The following is a 23,009-nucleotide window of genomic DNA, read 5'->3' on the forward strand; positions in this document are numbered from 1 at the left end:
TTCCTCCTGGCTTTCCCTGCCTCCCCTTACCTTCTGCAGGAGCTCAATTTCCTGCTGTTTGGCGTTGAGGACAGCCAAGGCTTGCTCATGCTCCAACTCCAGCTGTTGCCGCCGTTCAGCAGCCTCTCGCATATGCTGTTTCAAGGGAACAGGGAAAACCATCAGGAGACTTGAACCCACCCCACCTGCAGCCAAATCTGCCGCCATCCCCAGGGATGGAGATGTTCCATCTCAGCATAAAAACTCTCTGGGATATCACCCAGAGGCAAGCGGGAGACGGGATAGGGTTTTGATGGGGTCGGTACTCAGAGGTGAATTGCCAAATTCACCAAATTGCACGTTGACAGCAATCTCCTTCAGGATGTACCACTGTGGCACTGCCAGCAGCGTGGCCTCGGTGCTGCACAAGTGAACAGGACCCATCTCACCCGTCAGGCACACGTTTTTATGCCGCATTGTGCTGAAAAGTCAAAGCCTGGGAAAAAAAAAATCGCCGTGACAATTCCCTAAATGCCTCCTTATCCAGGGTATGCTTCTGTCATTTGTTTTGCAAATGATGACCCAAAAGAAATAGCTTACCTTTGCTGATCTCTGCCTATTATCTGTAGCTAATTAGAGGGAACAAAACCGACACAGGTGGATTTGGACAAAAGGGACCATACAGTACTCATAAACAACTTTTAAAGTACATTTTCTGCTAATGATTCAAAGCAATATGAGAGAGGTTCTTGGGAAGAGCACAAGCTGAACAATGTCAAGACACCCTTTGCAGATAGAAATCTTTTTCATTACGGGTTAATATTATTCTCCCAACATCACTGTCACTTTCAAACACCCTCTTAATAAATGGGAGTTAAGAAAGATCTCTTTCTAGATTCTGATCTCTTCTCTGGTGACACTGGTATTGAAGATTTTTATTTTCCAAATTACATATTATTCCCATATTACTCTCAGAGCAGAGGCACAACATCTTATCTGCAGCACCATGAGTTATTATACACCAACCTATTAGAAATCAGCACTTGGAAACACAAATGCGTGGCTAAAATTGACAAGAACAGCCCCAAATATCTCCTATTGTGTACAAGAGAAAATTTTATCCAGCGTATTTCTAACCTTTCATGAGCTGTTATCATCTGCTACATGGTACTCATAACAAAGAGGGACAGCCCAGGGGGGGCTGATGTCTCTCAATCTGGATATGTTTGCAAAGGAAGCAGAAATGTCTCCAACACTCCATTTGGCCTCTGCTTGGGATTTATTTATTTTCGTTTGATTAACAACAATGAAAAGGTTTTCCAATTCATCAGTTTTGACCCTCAACTATGGTTTGTTTCCTAGGAGTTTTGTGAGGATTCAGTATTTTGACTGTATACATTTCTGAACCGTGCATCCTGTACAAAAGTTAAGTGGATCTGTTCCTGGGTAATATCTATTATCAGTATATTGTAATGACCAAAAATAATGGCTCTGATTCTCATCTTTTCTGAATAAACATAACCTATTTTGCTAACTGGTCTTACTCATGATTTAAATTAGCATTTAAAAAAAAAAAAAAAAAAAAAGCTACATTTACTGAGCTCAGCAGCTTCCATCACAGCTTATGCAAAACTTGACACCAATGGAGCATCAGCACATTTCTTAAATTCAAGAAACGGTGAGGCAATCAAGTCATTCTCACACCTCTAATTAAAACCATTAATTATCACAAAAAAGTCTCACTTCTCTCTCTCAGGATTCAGCACCAGATTTGGTACAGCATATTTTGACACTGTTAAGTTCTTGCTACTTTTACAAAAGCTACTACAGAATATTTCTGGTCCTTTGCAAAGATCAATAAATAATTAATACTGTGACCATAGAGTGAATCTATAAAATGCAATAAAGAAACAGATTGTTAGCCATGATCTGTGATTCTCCACAGCTTTTAGTTTCCCTGTTTCCTAAAATATGTATTTAATGATCTGGTCACACTGCCAAGGTCCGGGCAGGTCAGAACTTTCCAATTTACACTTCCCTTTTGCACTCTTTCTAGAGGTCCCAATAATGCTACTCTAACATCAGAAGGCAAAACCACATTTAAAAGAGCACAGAAAAAAATACAGGAGGGACTTCCTATTTCAACACAGTTGTCAAACAAGGCTCTGCCCTTCCAAGAAAGTGTGCAGAAGGAACCTCTCCAGTGGATATTTCAGATCAAAGGTAAGAATCCTGCAGCACAGGGACACTACATTTATCAGCTTTATTTCAAACTACAGAGCCAGACAGTTGTATAGCATAAACTGTTTCTGAAACAGCACTTAAAGGAACCTGCTTAAATGCTTCTTGTTTTTCCTGCTTCCTCCAGGGCAGCAGGGGGATTTGACAACGAATTGCCCATCCTGGCTCCAGCTGCTGCAGTGTGTCCCTACAGCTGCAGAGAAAACAAAGGACCCCGTTCTTCCCTACAGAAGTGACTCTGCAGTCCCAAAACGTGCAACTGGTTGATGCAAGAACAAACTCCAACAGCTTTCAAGTGCCCAAGTCTTGTTTACCAAACAGAACTCGTGCACGGCGCTGAATGGGGAGCAAAATTCAATTCTCACCCAAGGAGCCTTATCAAAAGACTTCTCATCTGCACTCGCAGATGGGTGAGCACCATTACAGAGGGATGAATGGGAAAAGCTGGCTGCACACAGCAGAAAATCAGGACTCTTCTACGTGAGAGGAGCTGTGGAAATTTTCAGGAGCTGGCTAATTCAGCAGTTCTCCGTCCTTTCAGCTTTGTTGATACATCCTGAATTTCTCAAAAGAGAAACCCAACTTCTTTTCAGACGGGGAAACTGGGCTAAATATTCCTCAGAACTTTTTTTTTTCAATGGCTGGGAAAAGCTGCAAACCATGTTTTCAAACCAGTAATTTCCAGAGCATATGAGGACACACATGAAAAACCTGATTAACTGAGTCTGCTCGGGCACAGTTTAGGGCTAAAACGGAGCTGGGAGGTTTCAAGTCCGCTCAAGGCAAAGGGAGAAAAGTACTGAACATGGAAAGCCAGGATCTCTGTAGAGATCCAGTAGAGAACTTTTGTTTCAGTGAAGGGAAAATTTTTGAAGAAGATCTTAAACAGAACACTGAGATTTACAGAATGTAAAGGCCACAGTAATGTTTTGTAGCCAGACTGGCAGACACAGCTGTCTCTAAAGTAAAATATCTTGGCAGTTGTTCATATCCTCATCCTCTTTCTCTCATTTTGACTTAAATAACTGTATAGTGAAAATCTACATCCAATTACTTATAAACTATGAGATAAAGGCCTCTAAAGATGTCTCTCCTCTGATGGTTTGAGATCCCTTGTCAGTATTTGGTTTACTGCACTCCATACATTCTATCATAACTAATAGGGGCATTCAGTCCCTGAGTTATGTGTCCTTTGTTTCTGTGGCTCCCTGAATAAGCATCAGGAACAATAAACAAGCAATAGAAGTACTGGGTTGTTGAGACTTCATGCCATTGCACATACCTTTAGGACCTGCTCTAAGTTCTCCAGCTTGGCTTGGAGCTGGTGTTTTCCCTTTACAGCCAAATCTCGTTCTTTGGTCACTCTGAGAAGGGTTTCTCGAAGATGGTCATAGTCTGATTTTACCTAGAACAAATTAAATGTGATTATTGCCCCAAAACCTAATAAATGAAGGGAAAACTCTGTCTGACACAAATATTTCTGCATGGTAAAAATGAAGAAAGGAAAAAAAAAAAAAGTTCAAAGAGAATAGGAAAGAAGCACAAAAACCCCAAAAGGGAATGTTCATATACATGTATGCATGGAACAGTTTTTTTCAACAAGGACTACAATCTGGCAACCAAAGTGTACTTATGCATAAGTCATGTAAATTTAAATAAATATACAACACAAGGCCCAAAATGAATGACAGTCAAAAAATTTCTACATTCTCTGGATCTCAGAGGCATCAGAGATGGTTGTGCTATAAAAAGAGACAAGAGATCTAACACAAATGTATAAATATAACTCACATGTACATTTCTTCTGGACTCTTATTTAGTGTAAAATTACTTCAGAATAAACTCAAATATACATGATCAGCCTGTGTTAACACTTGAAATCAATGTCTCTCCAATTCAAAAACAGGTGTTCTTCTGCAACAACTCCCCTGCTCTCCCTTAAAATATTTCCATACAGAAGGTATTTAAAGGATCAGATACTCATAAAGTAGGATTTGTTTTATGATTTAAATTACTTGGTGCTATCTTAACCATTTCAGACCAATCCAGTGTTTTTATACAGGATTTTGTGAATCATCAGTGACAGTGACCACTTCATAAACACACACAGAAAGCAAGAAAATATACTGAATTACTTTATCCTGCCATGGAAAAGTTCTCTCTTCAAATCAGCTGAAAATTTGATTTCTTATCCCTGGTCATTTTATGACTTTGAGACATGTTGATGTACAACAATAGGATTCTTACAGCTTGTGTCTTATCAGAAACTGCAATTTTTACATTAAGGACAAAAACCCAGCAGAAATAAACACCTGGGTAAAAAAGAACAAACATGGTGTTCACGTACTATTTCCACTTCCCTGCAGTGCTGATAGAAGGCAAGAAAGCAAAAGACAGAGCAGTAATATTTTCAGTGAGCAGCGTTGCCAGAATCAGCTGTTCTTTGTTGCTGCAACACTGCACTGGAGCATAAACAAGGCTGGCAGAGTTACTGGCCAGGGAAAGGCAAACCAGTACAATGGACTGGCACAGGCCCTAATCTTGGTGCAGCTCATGTTTCCTTCCAGCTCCAGTTTAGGAAGTGACAAGTTCCTTTGAGTTTTTTTTTTTTTCCGCTCTAATCACTGTAATTTTTTTTTCTTTTTTTTCTTTTTTTTTTTTTTTTTTACAAATGGCATTAAGCAATCGCTGCCGTGGATATCTCCTGGACATTTTCTAAAGCTGTGTTTTGGAAGCTGATTCAGCCTTCTTTATTTGCCTTCTGGCTCCAGTTTGTTAACTTGCAAATTTTGCCATGGACCAAACAATCTAAATGGTTGCAGCCAGCCCTCGTATTCAGCTTTGCAGCAGGGCTCTTTGGAGTGCAGTGGACTAGAAAAAAAGAGAGGAAAATGGAACAAATCATGTTTTCCACAAGAACTGATGCAATTATTGTCAACCTCAGGATTTTTTTTTTCCTTTTTCTCTCCCCTCACTTCTTTCTAACTAAGGAAACTATTAAACAATGGATTTTTCAGGATCTATTCACTTCCTGCATCCTTTGCATTATATTCCTTTGCTCAGATCAGTCAGTGAAGAATAATGGAGTGAAAAAAAGAAACAATGAGGTATCAGTATCAATGATGCAATTTTGTTACTGACTGTGATTCTCAGTTAATTTACTGAGGATTAATGAAGTACAATATTTTGGAACAAGTTTCAAGGAAAAAAAAGCCTGTTTTCCTCAGGCTTTAGTTTTTCCTGTCTCCAAAGCAATTCATACAACTGGCCACCTTTGAGGAGAATTTTATAAAACTTCCTAGTCATCATATTGTGAATAATTTTGGGGAGCTGGTGAGCAGGGTACCTTTCAGCTCTGTGCTTTTCCCTGCTGGCAGGGCTGTCAGAACAAACAGTACTTATCAGGCTGCTGATGGAATTTTGGAAGGAGATGGATTAGAGACAGGAAGAACTGCAGATATTTTACACCTCTCAGGATCTTTCATTTAGGATCTCAAAGTGCCTACCTAAATTAGTTAAAGTTTAGGAACACACAACTGGTTCTGGTAATTTCTCTTCTTTCTCTTCAGGCAGCTCAGCTTTTGAACGAGGTTCTGTGTCTGTTTTAATTTTGTGGATTGGGAAGAATGGAACCAAATCTACCAAAGACCTCCTGATAATTACTCTTGTTACTTCCAGAAACTCTGATATCTTTTAATGTTTCTACAGGACAGTCTTGCCAGAACTTTCTCATCTGAAGATCGTGTATCACGTAGAATGCTGTGACATACACATTTATATAACCCATAAGGCATCACAAAACTTGACAAGACTATAATTATTTTTTTTAATTTTTTTTTTAGACAACATTTGTTCTTGAATGTGAATTTAATGCTCTCTCCATGCAGGCTGCTTAAGAACATATGGGATATACATGAACTTGAATTACTCACAGAGCGTATCAAAACATCAATGTTCCCAGTGGCAAAAACAGTTGACCTAAATAGAGTGCCATCAGAAACAGCTCTAATTTCATGACAGAAACAGGGAACATTTTGATCTGTGGTGTTTCTCTGTTCAATGCATCAACCAATTTAATCTGTATCCTGTATCTTCACACTTAACTAAATGTGCCCTCACTGGAGTCAGTGAAGGCCAGGACGTTGCTGAAGTGCCTTCCCCTTCCTGAACACTCAAACAGACAGTGATTATTGAAAAACAGAACATCTCCACGAGTCAGCAGTTTATTCTGTTGGTGGAAAGCTCCATGAGCCTTCTAACCACCATGTGCCTTTATTCTAGGCGTTAGAGACCTCCCAGTTTCTCAAACCACTGGCAGAGCACCAAAACCAAACCATGTGAATCATGTACAATTTCAGCTTTATGTGGTGGTTTTATAGGTAGCCAGCCTAATATTTACTCCTTTCTACAGTCACATTTCAGTGAGTTCATTGTGCAAAAATGAGCAGCAGCTTTATCTGTGCTACATAACAGAATGAATAAACACTCCTCCAGCCCCTTTTGCTTGGATAAAGTTGGCCTGTTTTTCAGGCCAGCTCTCAAGGGTGAAAAAGAATAAATTAATTTAGGCAGGTTTTCCCCTTCAGGGCTAAGCCCTAACTCTGTTAGAATTCTGCTCCAACCTCCACATCCAAAGCTGTATAGTTTCACACATTCTGAACAGTAAAATGTAATCTAAACTGCACCATCTATCCTCAACCTCATTGTGTGTGGTAAAAATACCCTCAGAAAAGCTGTTATGCAAGAAGGAAAACAAAAGGTTTGTTAACAACCAGGGCACACTGCTAAGATTACATCTTGTTAAAATTGTTAAAAGTGAGATTGTACTCTTAAACCAAGTTTTTGGTTGTATTGAGCTGATATTAGGTTAGCAGTGCAGGTATCCAGAGTTGTTGCACTGTGTCTTTCATAGTGTTTAATGCATGTGAAGAAACAAATACACACAGTATGATAAATCCTGACATGATAAAAGACGATTTTACTACTATCTTAGTGGCTAATGTGTCAAAGGTTAACATTTTACCTTTATGTTTTAAATTGCTTTTATTAGATTTTTTTTTCCACGTACCTCAAGCTTTTCACTAGAGTTAAAGCCAAGTATAACCCATAATAAAGCATTATCAACCATGTAGTTCTGCACTTGCTGACAGCAAGAGGACTAACATTTTTAGTGTCATCAAGGTACTGAGCCTTCATTGCATTAGTGCTGTGCATTATTCTGTTTCAGTTAGGATATAAAATTGCCCAAGTGAGACTTTATCTTATGGGCCTCGTGAAGTAAAGAGCAAAGGTAATGTGTAAACAACAATAAAGAGAAGAGAAACACATCAGGAGATGGGGAAACTGTAGACAGATGGATGAATAAATTTAAGTGATGCTATGATACACATGGCTTCCTCCTACCATTAAGTATTATAACTTTGCCTTTTCATATAAAAACAATTCAAATTCGTCAGCGGCAGGAAATGTCAGGTCGTCTTCAGGACCAGGTGCTACACATAAAACATGGACTAAGTGCACAGCCAGTCCTGAATTTGGATGATTTTCATGGCCTCAGGGACCTCACCAGACCTCCTCTGGCTCGGAAATTCAGCAGTGGGTTACTCAGATGTCAAAGATTGCAGCGACCACCGCTTTGCAAGCTCGGGGGACGGGCTTTCATCGGAGCCCATGCGAGTAATGGCTCCGGTGATATGAATGAGGTTGCCCAGCAACTCACTTAAGCCCTGTAGAAATCCCAGATTGGAGTTTTATTTTTAGCTAAATGTAGCCCTGTAAAGGGGATGGTTTGTAAGGTTTCTTCCCCTGAATGCATGTGTGGGGAGGTGAGGCACACTGGCCTCTCCTCCCTCCCATGCTGCTCACCCCGTGCAGAATTCACCATAAATGTAACCACACTGCAGTCAGAAAGAGACTTTTTTAGTCCATTATAGGCACAATTATTAAAACAGTTTTTCTACCAGGACCTGGAACAGCTGAGGCTGTGCCATGTCCATGCCACAGGGGGAATACTGCCAAGCAGAGTTCTGGGCGCTTGCTGCTGGACAGGAGCTTTTCAACATTTGACTGAGAAATTATAAATTTAAAATGCAGAAGGGTAGGTGGAAAAAACCCAACTAACATGTAGAAATTTTTTAGAAAAAGCAGAGAATTTTACATCAAATCTCACCAGAATCACCAAAAAAGTCTTTTACCAAAGCCTAACACCAATTTACAATACTAAGAAAACATGACTCAGAGGAATGATGCACCTCTCTAAAGTCTGTCAGAGTCTCGAATGTTCACTTGAACATCCCATTTGTTCATAAAGTAATTTTCTATAATTTATTTTCAATTAAATTTTTTTTCACATTTTCATGTGGAAGCAAGGAAACCAGGAAAAAAACTACTTGTATCCTCTCAGCAGCCTGATTTTTATAACAAAAAAACTGTCTGAGCCCTGTGCTCGTGCTGTTACCTGGTCATATTGCAGTGCTTTGTGGGACACACTTGCATATTGAAGGCTCAGGCGATTCTTTTCTTGCACAGCATCTTTCAGTTTATTTTCCTAAAACAGAAGTAAAGAGTGTTACAGCCCATTTATCTCCGTTACAGTACATCCTATTAAGTGCTTAAGGAAGCGGTGTTTTTGCATGATTTGGTATTAACAAACTATTAAGAGCAATATGAGGCACAGAGCCAGAGGCACTGAAGGTGCAGAAGCAGCAGATTAACTTGCAATTAGAGTCGGCTCTGTCATAAACCCACATGTTTTCAGGAGATGATCTGATTAAAGATGTGCAAGCAAAGAGAGATGACCTGGCTTCACAGGCCTGGTGCCTACCAAAATAACAATAAAAAAAACCCTGTGGACGTAACAGAGAGCTCAGACCTGCCTGGCTGCCTCACCTCACTTCCAGCTGGGAAGGGAAAGAGCCTTGACTCCCAGAAAGGAAGAAATGCTGTCAAATTTAAGTGTCCAGAAGGCATTTTCAGGGCAAAACCCAACAACTGGCATGTATACTCATGTATACATTATTATATTCCCATATTTCACTTTACTTTTAATACACATCTATTTATAACATAAGTGTATGAACAGATTCTAATACAAATGCTTAGAATTAGGGTAGAGCATCTCTGTGCTACAGAGAGAGGCAACCCACAAATGCAGATGGAAGTCAAAAAGTAAGTAACTTATGCTTAAAGATCAAGGTATTAACTACAGCCTCAGGAATGTACTTTTATGTGTTTAGACAGCGATACAAGCAGGAAAAGAGGAACAGTAAATAAAACTCAAATATACAGTTAAAGGTCAAACTGGAAATGCTTACCAGGTCACACAAAGCAAAATAGATGCAGCTCAGGAAAAAACAGCAGCATCCTCTGATATTTCTGACTATTTCACTGCTGCACAAGTTCACAAAGGTGGTTGTCAGAGATTCAATCTTAATTTCAATTCTTTATGAATGTTGCAATGAGTCATGGGCAATCTATAACCTTTCCATTCTACAGTGGGCATTAGACATTGTCTCCTGAAAACATTGGTTATATTTCCCCAAAAAATTACATTAAGGTGGGCAAAAACTGGCCCATTTTTGAGTGATTTGAAATAATTGACGATTTCACATCAATTAATTCCGCAGAAGCTACTGCAGGCCTGCCCACACCTGGAATGCCAGTCTTATCCTTAATTTGAGCATAAACAAAGCAGAGTGAAAATCAGCGCAGCTCAGGTAATGACATGGTCCAGCACCATCGTGGTACAGCACCAGAACATCTCATCACCTGTGGGAAGCCGCTCCCTTGACTAAATGCAAGATGAAAAAAGCAAGATGCGCTCCAGCAAGATGAGAAACCGCAGCATATTCAGCCTCCTGATGCAGATACAGCTCTCATCTCGCACAGCAGGAGCTCAGCAATTATCATTTGTCGAGTCTGTTTGTTCAGGGTGCAATTAAAAGTGGCCATCAGGCTCTGTGAGATGCCAGACACTTCTGAGGGCCACAGTGAGAAGAATTCCTCAGCTCAAGCACGGGATTTTCAAAGGTGGCAATCAAACCAGTGAATATTTTTATAATATCAGCAATAATAACATCCAGTTCCCTGGATATGCAAATAAATCACTGTGAACTATGGATGGCTAAAGTCACTTGCCTGTCTTGTGTGTCGTGGGGTGTCTGTTCTGCACTTTACAAGGTGAAAACAAGCTACACCACCTGCTCTGAAACCCTTCAAACTGCAGGCTTTTGTCAAGCCAGATTTGAATTTGACTTTAATGGATCAATCTGCAATTGCTACAAATCAATCCTGCTCAGCTGACTTTAATGGGGAACAAGCAGGCACGAGTTACCAGGTTTTAATAATGTTATTAGAAGGACTTCCAGTTGAAATGGAGGGGTGAGGAGGTGAAAGGAGAGGAAGAGTAATTGATGGCAACCCAGGCCAGCGTTTTTCACACCCTACTTAAATTTTCCAGAATAAAAAACAGTTTATGGGAGGTAACACAGCAGCTGGGCTGGCTGTTAGCCTCACCTGAAGAAAATACATTTTATCCTGTTATTTGCCAGAATGAATACAGCTAGGGCAGTAACTATCCCAGTATCATTGGTCCTTAGTTACAAGCCTATTTCTTTTCCCTTATGTCTCTGTTCATCACAGTGGCAATTTCTCTCAGCGTTCTTTTGCATTTACCAGGATAAAGCCCACCTATGTTCCCCATTCCAACTAAATCCTTAACGATGAAGAATCACCTGAAACAGGAGCAGGAATTACTGGCACACCTCCAGCCTAAGAAATACAAGACAGAAAGCCACCAACTAAAACCTGGGTGCGAGATTTTCCACTTGCAGTCCGTGCAATAGGGATTTGTAATAAGTATTTGTATATATCTTCAGTGTACAAAGAATAAATGACTCAGATTTTGGAACAATAACAGGTGGCAAAAGCCAGAAACTGAGCCAAAGTCTCGCAGATTTTAGCCAAGTTCCTTCACCGGGCCATGTCTTCTGGAAACCATCCAGGTCATAATTATTGTCAGCTCGGAAATTCCAAAAATATCAGTTTCAATGAGCTGACTGGAGCCATCTCTGAGCAGCAGTGAGCCCCTGCAGCTGGGACTCTGGGAGGAGAGTTCTGGGAGATGCAGCTGTGGGGGATCAGCCCCTGCACAGAGTTACCAGCCGTGTCCCGGGAAGAACCCGCGGGGTGGGAACAGGAGCAGCGCACGCTGCTGCCTGAGGGGCAGCCAGGCAGGTTTCTGTGCAGGGAACACGAGCAGCACTTCAGCAAACACTTGTGTTCTCTCTCAGAATTCCTCATCACCAGTTTCTCCCGGGGTTGAATGTTTCCAGATGCTGCACACGCTTTTCACACGCATTTTTATTATGCATCCTTTTATTATACATCTCCTCCCTCACCATCTCTTCCCTTGTTCCTGTCAAACACCACCTGATTTCTGCAGAGGATAGTGAGGCATCATTGCAGTTCGTGATTTTCTGTCTAATCCACTGAATTCAGTGATTTGGTCCCTTAACAATAACTGCCTCAATATTTTCCAGATTAGTTAAATATAAACCTTCAATAAAAAAAGACCAAAGTTAATCCCAGCTACCCCAGAACTAAACTCCACTCAACAAGCAATTCACATATTAAAGAAAGAGAATCAAAGTCAGGTAGAGGGGCATCCTGAGACAGAGTTTTCCTCTTAGGAGGTGGTACAGTGCTGTATTCTGGATTTATGACGAGAATAATATTGATGACACACTGATGTTTTAGTTGTTGCTAAGAAGTGCTCAATCTAAATCAAGGACTTCTCAGTTCCTCATGCTCTGCCAGCAAGGAGGTGCACAAGAAGCTGGGAGGGAGCATGGCCAGGACAGCTGACCCGAAGTGGCTAAAGGGATATTCCATGGCCAGGTCAGATCCCAAAAGAGCTTTGACACTTCAAACACGTTTTAAGGGATACAGAAGCCTATTGAAAATCCCATCTTCCTGCACACAAAGGCTACACTTCCTCAAGATGCAACAAATAAGAGTTATTTTTCCATTCTCTCCCCTGTACTTGGCAGCAAGCACTGAAGGCATTAACAGCAGGGCAACACTTCTCACTTGAGCTCTTACAGCTGTCAGTTCCAAACAGAACCTCCAAGTCAACAGAGAGGAGAGGTCAGCAGATACAGTGGGCAGCCCTCACCCATCACAGACGTGCTGGCAGGAGCCTGGGAATGTGCTGCCTGCCTCCAGCATGCCTGGGAATGCCAGGGATCCTCTGCTGCACGCTTCCCCACTCTCACTTCAATAACTCCATCAGATTCTACGGGGAACATGTAAAGAGGCCCCACTCAAACATTGCCTGGATCTGCGAGGAAATTCCGTGGGATTTCACGATTCGTTTCGGAACGTGACAGGATGGAGGTTGTTAAACTTATTGACAATAAACCAGCCCCAGTGCAAAAAGCAGACCTGTGGAAAGCATTGCCATGCACTCTTTCTGAGCTCATCCTTTCTATTTTATATAGAAATAGCTTTTGACTTCTTAATGCAAATTTAATGAGAGTTCTGTCCTTTTTCTCCCTGCTGCCCTCCCTCCCCAGTTCTTCATTTATTCACTGCGTGTAACAATTCTGACAATATAATTGTGCCTAAGAAGCAACATTTTACTGGAGTCAAATGAGGTCTACCATTTAACCTATGTAAATCAATCCACTGCAGCTGTTAATAAAGACAAGTAGAGTGGAGATTAAGAACTCATCCAGCCAGTTAGTCCAAGACAGTATAAAGGCAAATGCTGGCCAAATGTTAGCAGACTAAAGTGTAAGTGGAAAGGAAATAGCACTTCATCCTTCCAAAAAGGCTTCTTGCCAGTCTCCAGAGGCTTGACATTGGGTTTCAATGACAGTCTGTCACCCCCATTTTCATGATGTTGCTACACAATGCTCATTAAAACAAACAAACAAACAATCAAACAAAAAAACTCGAGGGCTTGAAGCAATTTAATAACTAGCCCTGAACGCATCTCAAAATCTTATACAGGGAAATGAATGTGGAAAATCAACCAGAAGAAAATAAGCAATAGAAGCTGCATGTAGAACACTTTCCCCCAGACAAAAAAAAAAAAAAAAATGAATGTATTGTCACAGATCAGCATCAACAAGCTACAAAACAAACCAAACCCAAACATTTTCTAAGGTTCACGGGCAGAAGTTGCACAGAGCTCAGACTGCTCCTGCTTAAGCTTGCAAGTTAAATACAAGAAGCATAAAGGATACTTACATATATTACACATGTGGTGGCATCAGTCACGCTGCTTTCATGTCAGGACCACAAGCAGCATAATTTGCAAAAAGAACCTGAAATGTCTTGAGCGTGTCAGACAAAACTCCACGCAGCAAGGAGATTCCCTGCTGGATGTAAGGAATGCTTCAGGCATTCTCAGCTCAGACAGGCATTTTGATTTAAGAAAACAACTTCAGAATCCGCAAAGTAAACTGAATCAGAAAAGTGACAGCCCTCCCAAGTGTGTATCAACACCAGCAGCCCTGCAGTGGGCTGAAAAAAAACCCAAACAACCTGGTTTTTAAGGGGTGCCCAGAGCACTGCATGGACTTAAAGGCTCACAGACCGATACATATTTCACAGAACACGAGACTATTAATAAAGAGACAGCCATGAAAAATGAAATAGGAGACATTAAAAATAAATTGTGTTACCTTATATATAAGTTGCATCTTTTTAAGTGCAGAAATGAAGGTAAAAAAAATGTGTGTTCCTAACAGAGCAAAAGTAAAAATTCTCCTATGGATATGAGGACTGACTGGAAAAAAATTCACGGGAGGAGGATGAGTTTGGTGGATTTAATACAATCTGACACCACTGTCTGGGTAACAAGGTTCTACATTGCCTGGAGAAAGGCATCTGTTGCCCTGTGCGCTAGTTTGCTCATCCATCAATTATTTTTGTTTCAAAAAAAAAAATGTTATACACTATTCATTTGTTTGTAGCTCTTTTTCTCTGAGACTTGTTCCTGCCAGCAACCTGGAATGACTGCATTAGAACGCTCTGATTATAATCCCCTGTGATGGTTCTCTGTTTTGATGACACATGAATAGAATTAATCCAAGAGCAAAGTGAAAACCTGTAGTCTACAGGTACTTAAAAAGAAAAAAAAATGAAGAATCTTCTGATCTTTTCTCATGTATTTTTTTTTTCCCCATCAATGACTCACTTGGAAGGTCGGGTTAATCACCTGCAATTCACTTTTTTTTCTTCTTCTAAGAGTTACATTTTAAAGGCAAAGCTGACTCATCCTCAGTAGTTCACAGCACAGCTATTGAAGAACCTCACCGTGGCCAAGCAGGGCTGAGGCACAGCCTGGACAGCAAACTGCCACTAAAACCTTTATCTTTGCAATTAATTTGTGGACAGTGTGAGGAAAATACAGGCTGTCCTGCATAATTCCAACCACTGCACAGTATAGTCCTGGGCAAAGTGGAGCCTGAAGCAGGCAGAGAAAAATGACTTTCCAAGAGAGATGCTGCTGTTTTGTTACTGTTAGTTGAGGTTCTGACACCACTCCTGTTATATCTGACAGCTCTGGATGAGCATCAGCAAGATAAAAGAGGGATCAAAGTAAGCTCTGAAAGATGCTGAATGTCCCCTCCCTGGCCCATGAAGGGGACAGTTCTACCCAGCACTGCCACAGTTACCAGCCTTGACAATTAGAAAGCTGGACTTTTAATAAATTACATTTTATAAATCAGTGGAAAAACACTAAATGCAATAGAAAATAAACAAACTATATACTCTTTTTTTTTTTTTTTTTTTTTTTTGGTGTGTTACTATTTAGATTTGATGCTTTCTCCTTTCTCTCAATTGTCATGATGAAGTACATGTTAGCAAGCAGTGCAGGAAAGGAGCTGGACATTTTATGATGCTAACATTTCAAAACCAAGGAACTCCTACAGAGAATACTAACAGGCACACATATGTGTTTTCCACTACCACTTTAAAGATAAAGGAGGAACTACTCAGGAACGCTTGCATTTTAAATGAAATCACTTCACAATTGGATTTCCTTCATTTTAAAAATAGGAACTTTTCCATGCAAATTATACTTTGTTCTAACAAAGGAAAACAAATGCAGCTTTACCCCTCTAATCAGCAGGCTGAATTTAGCATAAGAAACACTACGTAAAAATAGCACTTCTTAAAAAGCACTGCTAAATAAGGAACACAGGAACTGTAGCAGTTTATTGGACTTGGAAAGCACCAGTATCTTGGCACTATAGCAACCAGGACCAGATGTTATGGTGGAAGCACAAACAATTAATGCATGTTATTATTTTTCACTTCTATCAAACTCTGAAGACAACAAGTGTTGCACCACCAAGTCATTTCATTCACACTCTTTTTATCTGTTCCTCTGGACATTATCTGCATCACAGGAGAGGTGAAACATCAGACTCAGCAGAACTTCTGGAAGATTCCCCTATTTTAGAATTGAATGTAACTACCTTTGATTTGCTGCTGCTCAGACTATGCCCATCACTCAAGGCTGTTTGCCACAGTCTCCAGCTTATTTTCTGCACCTGTGGCAAACAATGTAAGCAGGACAAGACCCCCTTAACTCTTTTAATAGTGAAAATGGAAAGGGATAACTTCAGATGGAAGTGCAGGGGTTTCAGGATAGCACCCAGACATGTGAATAAGTAACACAGCAGATATTCTACCTGCAGCTCTTCATAATGAATGACCAGATAATGCAAGTTCTCCTGAAGACATTCCTTTTGGACCTCATGCCTACCACTGCTGAAGGAAATAACCATGAAGAGAGTAAAAAGGAGGGAATTACCCATTATAACCTTATTGACTATTTGTTTTTATGCTCATATACTGTGATGCCTTGAGGTATGTGGAATGCATCAACTAAGCCCCCTATTCAAAAGCAAAACCCAAATGTGATTGCACACTCCCAGTTCACAACACAGGCAGTGACTGGCAGTGGGTGCCACTGCTTTTGTTCTTGTTAACTCCTGCAGAAAGTATCAAACACCATCCCAGTAAGCAAAGACAGCAATTGTGTCACTTTTGCTTTCAGTATCATCTTTTAAAACCTTCTCAGAATTTGCAATAAAAGGTTATTATTGGACAGATGCTTAATTCCCTAGTGAAAAAAAAATCATATGTAATCTTGTTGTGGAAAAGTAGGATTCAAATGTAGAGCTGATAACTGAAGAATCAATTCAAGGTAATTTTAGGCCTATCGACTTCAGAGAAAAGTGAGGGGTAAGAGAGAGGTCAAGCCTCATCAATAATGAGTTATTTATGTAATATACTTTCACTCTAGGCTGTTCCAACAACTCAAATGATGCAATATTGAGAATGCTTTCATCAGTGACCATATAGAAGTTATTTTGATAGGCATGAGTTTTAATACAAGCTTCCCACCAAAGTAACTCTGCCATGGACAGAATTTCTTTGCCCTGCTCCTTATTTAGCCACCCAGAGCATCTGTGCAATGTGCTTTTGATCTGTTCAGGTCACCCTCCTGAAGATGCCCCTCGCCTCAAGTCAGCCAAACTACCACTTAGTACTTCTTTAAAAAAAAAACAAACAACGAACATTTGTTTTCCACCTTTCAAATAACATTAAGGTGCTTGGAACATACACAAAGTCAAAGATACGATGGAAACACGTTCCTGCAGCATTTAATTGTGAATTAATCTTAAACGTAATATTACAGCAGTGTTTCCCCTCAGCCAGTATCAGAAAGTTAATCAATTTGATTTGTGGGCTGAAGCAAAATCAATATTTCTTCGGGGGCTTTCCTTTCAATTCTTTTTACACTCACTTCTCAACACATTAAAATAACCTGTGTATCTGAAAGACAGAGGGTCTAATTCTCATTTACCATAGCACAGCTCTTGTTCCTTCAGGGACAGCTTATATCCAAGGGAAGGAGAAATTATCCACAGCTAAGGGAGGAAGGAATGAACAATGTCCCTGCTCTTGTATAAAGGCACAAAGGAAACACAGTGTGGCTTAAACATTAACCTCATCTGAAAGCTGGTACCAGGCTGGCACTGTCTGAAGAGGATAGTCCCTACTGTCCCCTGAACAAGTATTTTATTTTTATCTTACCATCATATTAACACAAATAGTTCCTTTGCCTTGAGACCAGTGGATGTGCCAAAGACCTAACTTACTTTTGCAGGTCGACCCAAATTATCAGCGAACATTTAAAGATCATTACAGGGCACAGCAAGGTTTTAGTGGTTCCTGCACAGGCATGAATTTCCACATTTTCCACTCACTTCAATTACACCAGTGGCAGAACAAACAAAAATCCTCAGCTAAAACAGACAAAGTCCCTGTGATCACCTCTGGAGCTCATCAGGGATGAGGCTACGAGCGAAGCACCAAATCAATTATCTGCTAAAGCATTAAGGTTTCCATTTGCTGATCAACTGAACACAGGCAGAAAGATTGATGAACAGCAAGGGGAACTGGGGGATCTCTGTGCAGAACAACTTACAGGAGCTCCTAAACACCATGTATTTTGCTAACATCACCATTTGCAGACACTTTTCTAGAGGAATAGTTAATGGAGAGATCTTGTCAGCTTCGATTAATTTATCAAGTTCCTTGTGCTGTTTCCTTATAATAGAAATTTATTGTTCTTACTGAAATGGAGCAAGCCAGTTCTTTATCTGTTTTACTGATAATTAAAATGCAGTGAGTTAGGCCAGCTTTGACAAATATTTCTCAAAAAAATCTTTCCTTTTTGTCATGCACAAAGAGCAGAGAACAGCAAACAAGATCAACTGTTGTCATGGTAACATCATGCCCCAGCAGGTGAAAGATTCAGTCCTGTGGCACTAAAAAAGGATGAAATGTACTGAACCTAAGCATAACAGCCACTCATACAGCTCAAAAAGCTCAGTGTTTTTTCATAGACTGGCATATTTTTAAGCAACAAATTTAGAGAGACAAATGTTAAAAACCCCCATGTGTCTGGTGACACCAGTAATGATTCAACTGTCTCAGAGTAATTTTATTAGGCAGAAATTTATATTGATATGTTGCATAATTTTGGAAATCCCTAGGAAAAGTTAAGCACAGTTTCAAAAACATTATAAGTGACTTGAAAATAGAAGATAATTTTTCATTTCAAGACAGACAGGAGAAAAATATGCTGCATAATTTTAAGGGTAAGGTGCCAGAAGCATCATTCAAAAACAGCTCTTCATGCTCCAGAAATTCTGTTTTCAGAACAGATAATATTACAGCCTTCAAGTAAGAACGTACAATCAATTTTTCATCTTGTGTTAAGCTAAGATGGTATATAGAAACACTAAAAAAAATTTATGACTTAAGCAAAGTATTATGGGCCACTGCTTCCCCTGCATGATTTTTTAATAAAAGCTGTACAGAACTGGATGTTGGTCCTTCTGTGGGCCGACCAAAACTTCCTTAACTAAAATTATCTCTAAGTAGGAGCTCATCTCAAAACACTTCACTGCCATTTCAAAGGGGGCTTGTTGATTTTGGATTCTGGTTGCAGACATCCCTGAAAAGCTGGGACAGTCACCAGCAAGGAACCCTTTGGAAATGTGGTCTCAGATGATGTGACTGGCCCTGAACAACAATATTGAAGCAGAATCAGAGACAGACACTTAGACAAAAATCCTCCTGTGTACCACACTTCACACACACATACAAGTCTTTCAGAAAACTACCACAACCTCTTATTTTGCTTACACAAACCTGCTCTACATCTCTGTAGTCTGTAAGGACAATTTTCCAGGCAAAAAACTTGGTGTTAAAGTATCGTAAGAAACAACACAACGTTTAAACAATACATTTGCCATGTTACTTATTTTTTATCTTCTCTTTTATAAATCTCAATAATGCTGCCAGGTAGATATCTATGTATTATACTGCTTAGTATAAAAACCAAAAGAAAAGTAAATCAAGGTCCCAGTTCAGGGAAGGAACTGCTTAAGATCAGTGGAATAGTGAAGCAATTTATCCAACCCCCTAGTATTTTCCTCTTCATTAAACTCTGACACAAATCCAAACAGAGTCCTGACTGCTTTCAACAGGGTAGAAAATCATCAGCCAGACATCTGCATTAAAGTCACAATCAGACTTATTTCTTTACTATTTCCGAGTCTTAGCGAACACATTATTTGGCAACACCAATTAATCTTAAATTCCCTTCAGCGTGACTAATTAGGTGCGTGCTACCCTCGGTCTTAAACCATTAATTGTTCCATCAGTCGGAGCCACACGTGGTGGCAACGAGCTGCATCTCAGCCCCCACTTACTCCGACACCATCGTCCCTCCTCGGCGGCACGGGCAGCCAGACACAGCCAGAGCTCCCCTCTGCTCACCCCAGCTGTGCCACATCATACCCAGAAATTCAGATTAATCCTCCCCAGAGGCTGGAGTTGACCTTTTAGCCGCTGCCTGGGTAGGGAGCAGCACTCCCCGGGGAGGGTCCTGTGCCCGGCACCTGCAGCCACCGCGCCAGGCGAGGCGAAGCGCGTGGAAAGGGGTAATTTGGCGAGGTATGATTAATATTATTTACACAGGGAAGGCTGGCTGGACACGCTCAGCCTCCTGCTGCCTCAGGCACCTGAGGCAGGGAGGCTTTTCGTGTCATCAGTAAATATTTGCGGTTGGGTTTCTTCTCCCCAGGTCGATCGTTTACTGCTGGGGGCTGAGCAGAAAGGTTCTGTGGGTTCTCCCCCTGCATCTGCACCCAGCCTGCTGTTACTGCATCCCTGAGCTCCACCAGCACACTCTGGCTGTTTGTGGTCATTTAAACAACTGAAGTTTAGCCACAGTTGTCTCCAAACTTGTCACATCAGGAGGCGCAGAGTTCACGGTTTTGCCGCCTGCTCATTTATTAAATGAGATGTGGGAAAACAGGGAGAGAGAACTGCAAGAGGATCTTTGCCTTCCCTCATTCAAAACAACCTGAGCACTAGGAAATTCCATTTCTTTCTGCCCATACATATCCTGAAAACAGCTTTCCAAAGCTCTTTCTCACTCTCGCATTGTATAAAATCCTTAAAATCCTTAAAAACACGCACAATCTTTGCTGTGGTTTTTGCATTTCCTGATATTTCATCAAAGTTTTGTATTTAAAAACCAAAGGACCTGGAAACAACTCATAAGTCTGAAGACCATTACGGCAACCAAGCAGGGAGAGTCCAATCAGAGCACAGAATCCATCTCCTGTATAAAATGCCAGTTGATTAGTAAATAATTTTACTTAAGGAGAGAAATGGAAAGGGGAGGAATTAATGATGCAAAACATTCCTGATTTGTGAACTGACTGAAAAATAAATCTTGATTCAAGTGATATATAAAGGGGAAATACAAACCAAAACCAGCCAACAACTTTGGACGGTGAAAATAATATTTCAATTTTTAAGTAAGGACAAGGCCAGCCTGAGAAAGAGATTAAGGAAATCATTACTCTGTTTAATAAGGGATATGATTTGGTCCAGATATTTAGGATTGCAATCAATTCCACAAATTGTGAGACAAACTCATTGTATTGTTTATTTCACCAATTTTCTTCTTTTTCCTTTTACAGATATACACATAATACACCCCGTCCCAAAACCTGAAAGAGGATGAATTAAATTGAAATTCTGAGAGGATGTAGATCCAATTTAATTTCACCTGAGCTTATTTTCATCTCAGAGTGTCTGATCCTCACATGCTGTGCATTATCAGTGAGGAAAACAATGAACTGATTTATCTTTATTTATTGAAGATAAAATTTGTTTGCTGCATGTTTGTTAAAACCATCTAAATTATGTTTTCTCATGAGTTATCAACTGAAAAAGATTACATTTAATTAAAATAAGCCTCATGTGTCATCTTTCTATAGCAACCTCCTGAGCCATGCACGGACAACATCAGCATAACTTCTGAACTCCCCCCAACTCAACAATTAAAACCAAACCTACAGTGGAAAATCTATTCATGAAGAAAGAAATGGATCTCTCACAAGGTAATTATAATTCTCTGTGCAAAACAAAACCTTGGAGAACACTGAAAAGCTACACAAAAATTTCCAGCACTTTAGACACTTGAGACCAGGTACTGTCAGCTGTGTTTCTACCTGTCTATTATGAATTTCATTAACATATATTTTTTTATCCACATTGAAGTAATTTTCAATTATTCCTTATCTCTCTCCTGATTTATTTATTTGTACAAGGAATGCCGGGAGATCTTCAGTCCTCAAACAAATTAATTAGTTCTAATAGAGCCAGAAGGAATTAGTTTGTGCTAAAAATTAACACATAACAAATTTAAGTGATGCTTCTGAACTGCAGTGGGCTGAAGGTTAATCAAAGGGAGGACCAATTTATCTCCCATTATGAACAAAGATTTTGAAATTAGGCAGCGTTTCTGGGCACATGAAGAACAGAAAACATCAGTGAGAACGGATGTGTGAGGAAAAAATAAAAGCAGACCATGAGACAGCAGGGAAAATATTCAAAGGAACATAGCTGAGCTGCCCTGCTGAACTTATTAACTCCGAAATATCAATAATATCAGCTGAAGATCAGCTCTGCCCCGTGTTTCCAAGGGACACTGCATGGTGTCTCACCTGTCACTCCAACACAGCAGCCAGGTACCCTCTGCATCTTCCCAAGAGCCTGTGCTAACAGCCCTGGGAGCACTGGAAATGTTGGAGAGCAGGGATGTCAAAGGAAACGATGCCAAGCTCCTGCTGGGCTGGAGATCTAGATGAGATCTCCTCGGACTGACACGGGGTTTGAATGAAGCCGAGCATCACTGGATCTCCCCGATACAGCTATCAGCAAAGTGGAGAATGAAACTGCAAATTAAAGATGGCCTCAGATGGCTGAGCGTTTATGAAGTTTTCTGAAACATAAATTTCACGTCATTGACTCTTTTTTTTTCCCAGCTATCTGCTGAAGAATGACACCTGCCTGCCAAAGAAAGTGATTGCCAGGCGTCACTGAGGTACCAGAGATCAGATGTCTTGACAGATCCCCTGTTCCAGTGACAAAATGTCTGTCATTCCAGGAGGCAAAATAGCACATAAAAGATTAATATTTCTCCTAAATCTCTCAACTGCAGAATCCTGAGTTCCAGAAGTGCCATTTAAAGCATTTCCATTGCCTGCAGCAGTAAGCTAACTTCTACTTTCACAAAAACATTTTGACAGGATGAGAACCATTTCCTAGCACCTCAGAGCAAATGGTATCTCTGGCTGGGAGGAGGCTCCTTTTGGTGAACTGTCATTTCTGCATTAATGTGCATTTGGAAAGGGACGAACCATGACTGTGGAAAATCCGAGGTAAATATGTGAGAACCACGGGCTCATGGCCATAATCTACTGGAGGAAAAGCAGTGGCTAAACATGCTGCTTTTGATTAAATGTTTTTACATTTCATCACCTACATTCAGTTTTGATTTCACACTCCAAGCCTTCACAGGTAAACTACTGATTTCAGCTCCGCTCTCCTGAACAGAAGCTCTCACAAACACATTATTTATTGCCCTCAAGGCATGGGCCTTGAGAATTTCTGGACTTAAACTACCACACATACAAGCAAACAAGAAGGGAGTTTCACTACATGTAAGAAAAATTAACAGAACTTTCAGTTGCTAAAAAGAAAAGTTCTTCCACAACGTTGATGTGATTTTTTTTTACCTATACAGATTTATAGATAAGATTTGAGGATTGCTGCTGGGCCAGTCAAAAAGAAAAGCAGACAATGAATTGTTAGCTGTGTTACATTCAGCTCTG

The 23,009-nt window shown here is 40.4% G+C and overlaps 1 protein-coding gene across 20 annotated transcripts in view; it reads right to left on the bottom strand.

Moving 5' to 3' along the window:
- RIMBP2 (RIMS binding protein 2) overlaps nucleotides 1–23,009 on the bottom strand; it is a 115,114-nt gene that overhangs the window by 44,050 nt on the left and 48,055 nt on the right. For all 20 annotated transcript variants that reach the window (XR_007629268.1, XM_050318335.1, XM_050318334.1 and 17 more), the window contains exons 2-4: nucleotides 8,678–8,767; nucleotides 3,503–3,625; nucleotides 31–135 (exon numbers count right to left, since the gene is read on the bottom strand). Coding sequence is in view for 19 of the 20 variants with exons in the window: in XM_050318335.1 (XP_050174292.1) it covers nucleotides 31–132 (102 nt within the window). In the remaining variant the exon portion in view is untranslated. The remainder of the gene's footprint in view (nucleotides 1–30; nucleotides 136–3,502; nucleotides 3,626–8,677; nucleotides 8,768–23,009) is intronic.

Source organism: Myiozetetes cayanensis, unplaced genomic scaffold, assembly GCF_022539395.1.
Source record: "Myiozetetes cayanensis isolate MyiCay16 unplaced genomic scaffold, myiCay2020 scf21, whole genome shotgun sequence".
Classification (NCBI taxonomy): Eukaryota; Metazoa; Chordata; class Aves; order Passeriformes; family Tyrannidae; genus Myiozetetes; species Myiozetetes cayanensis.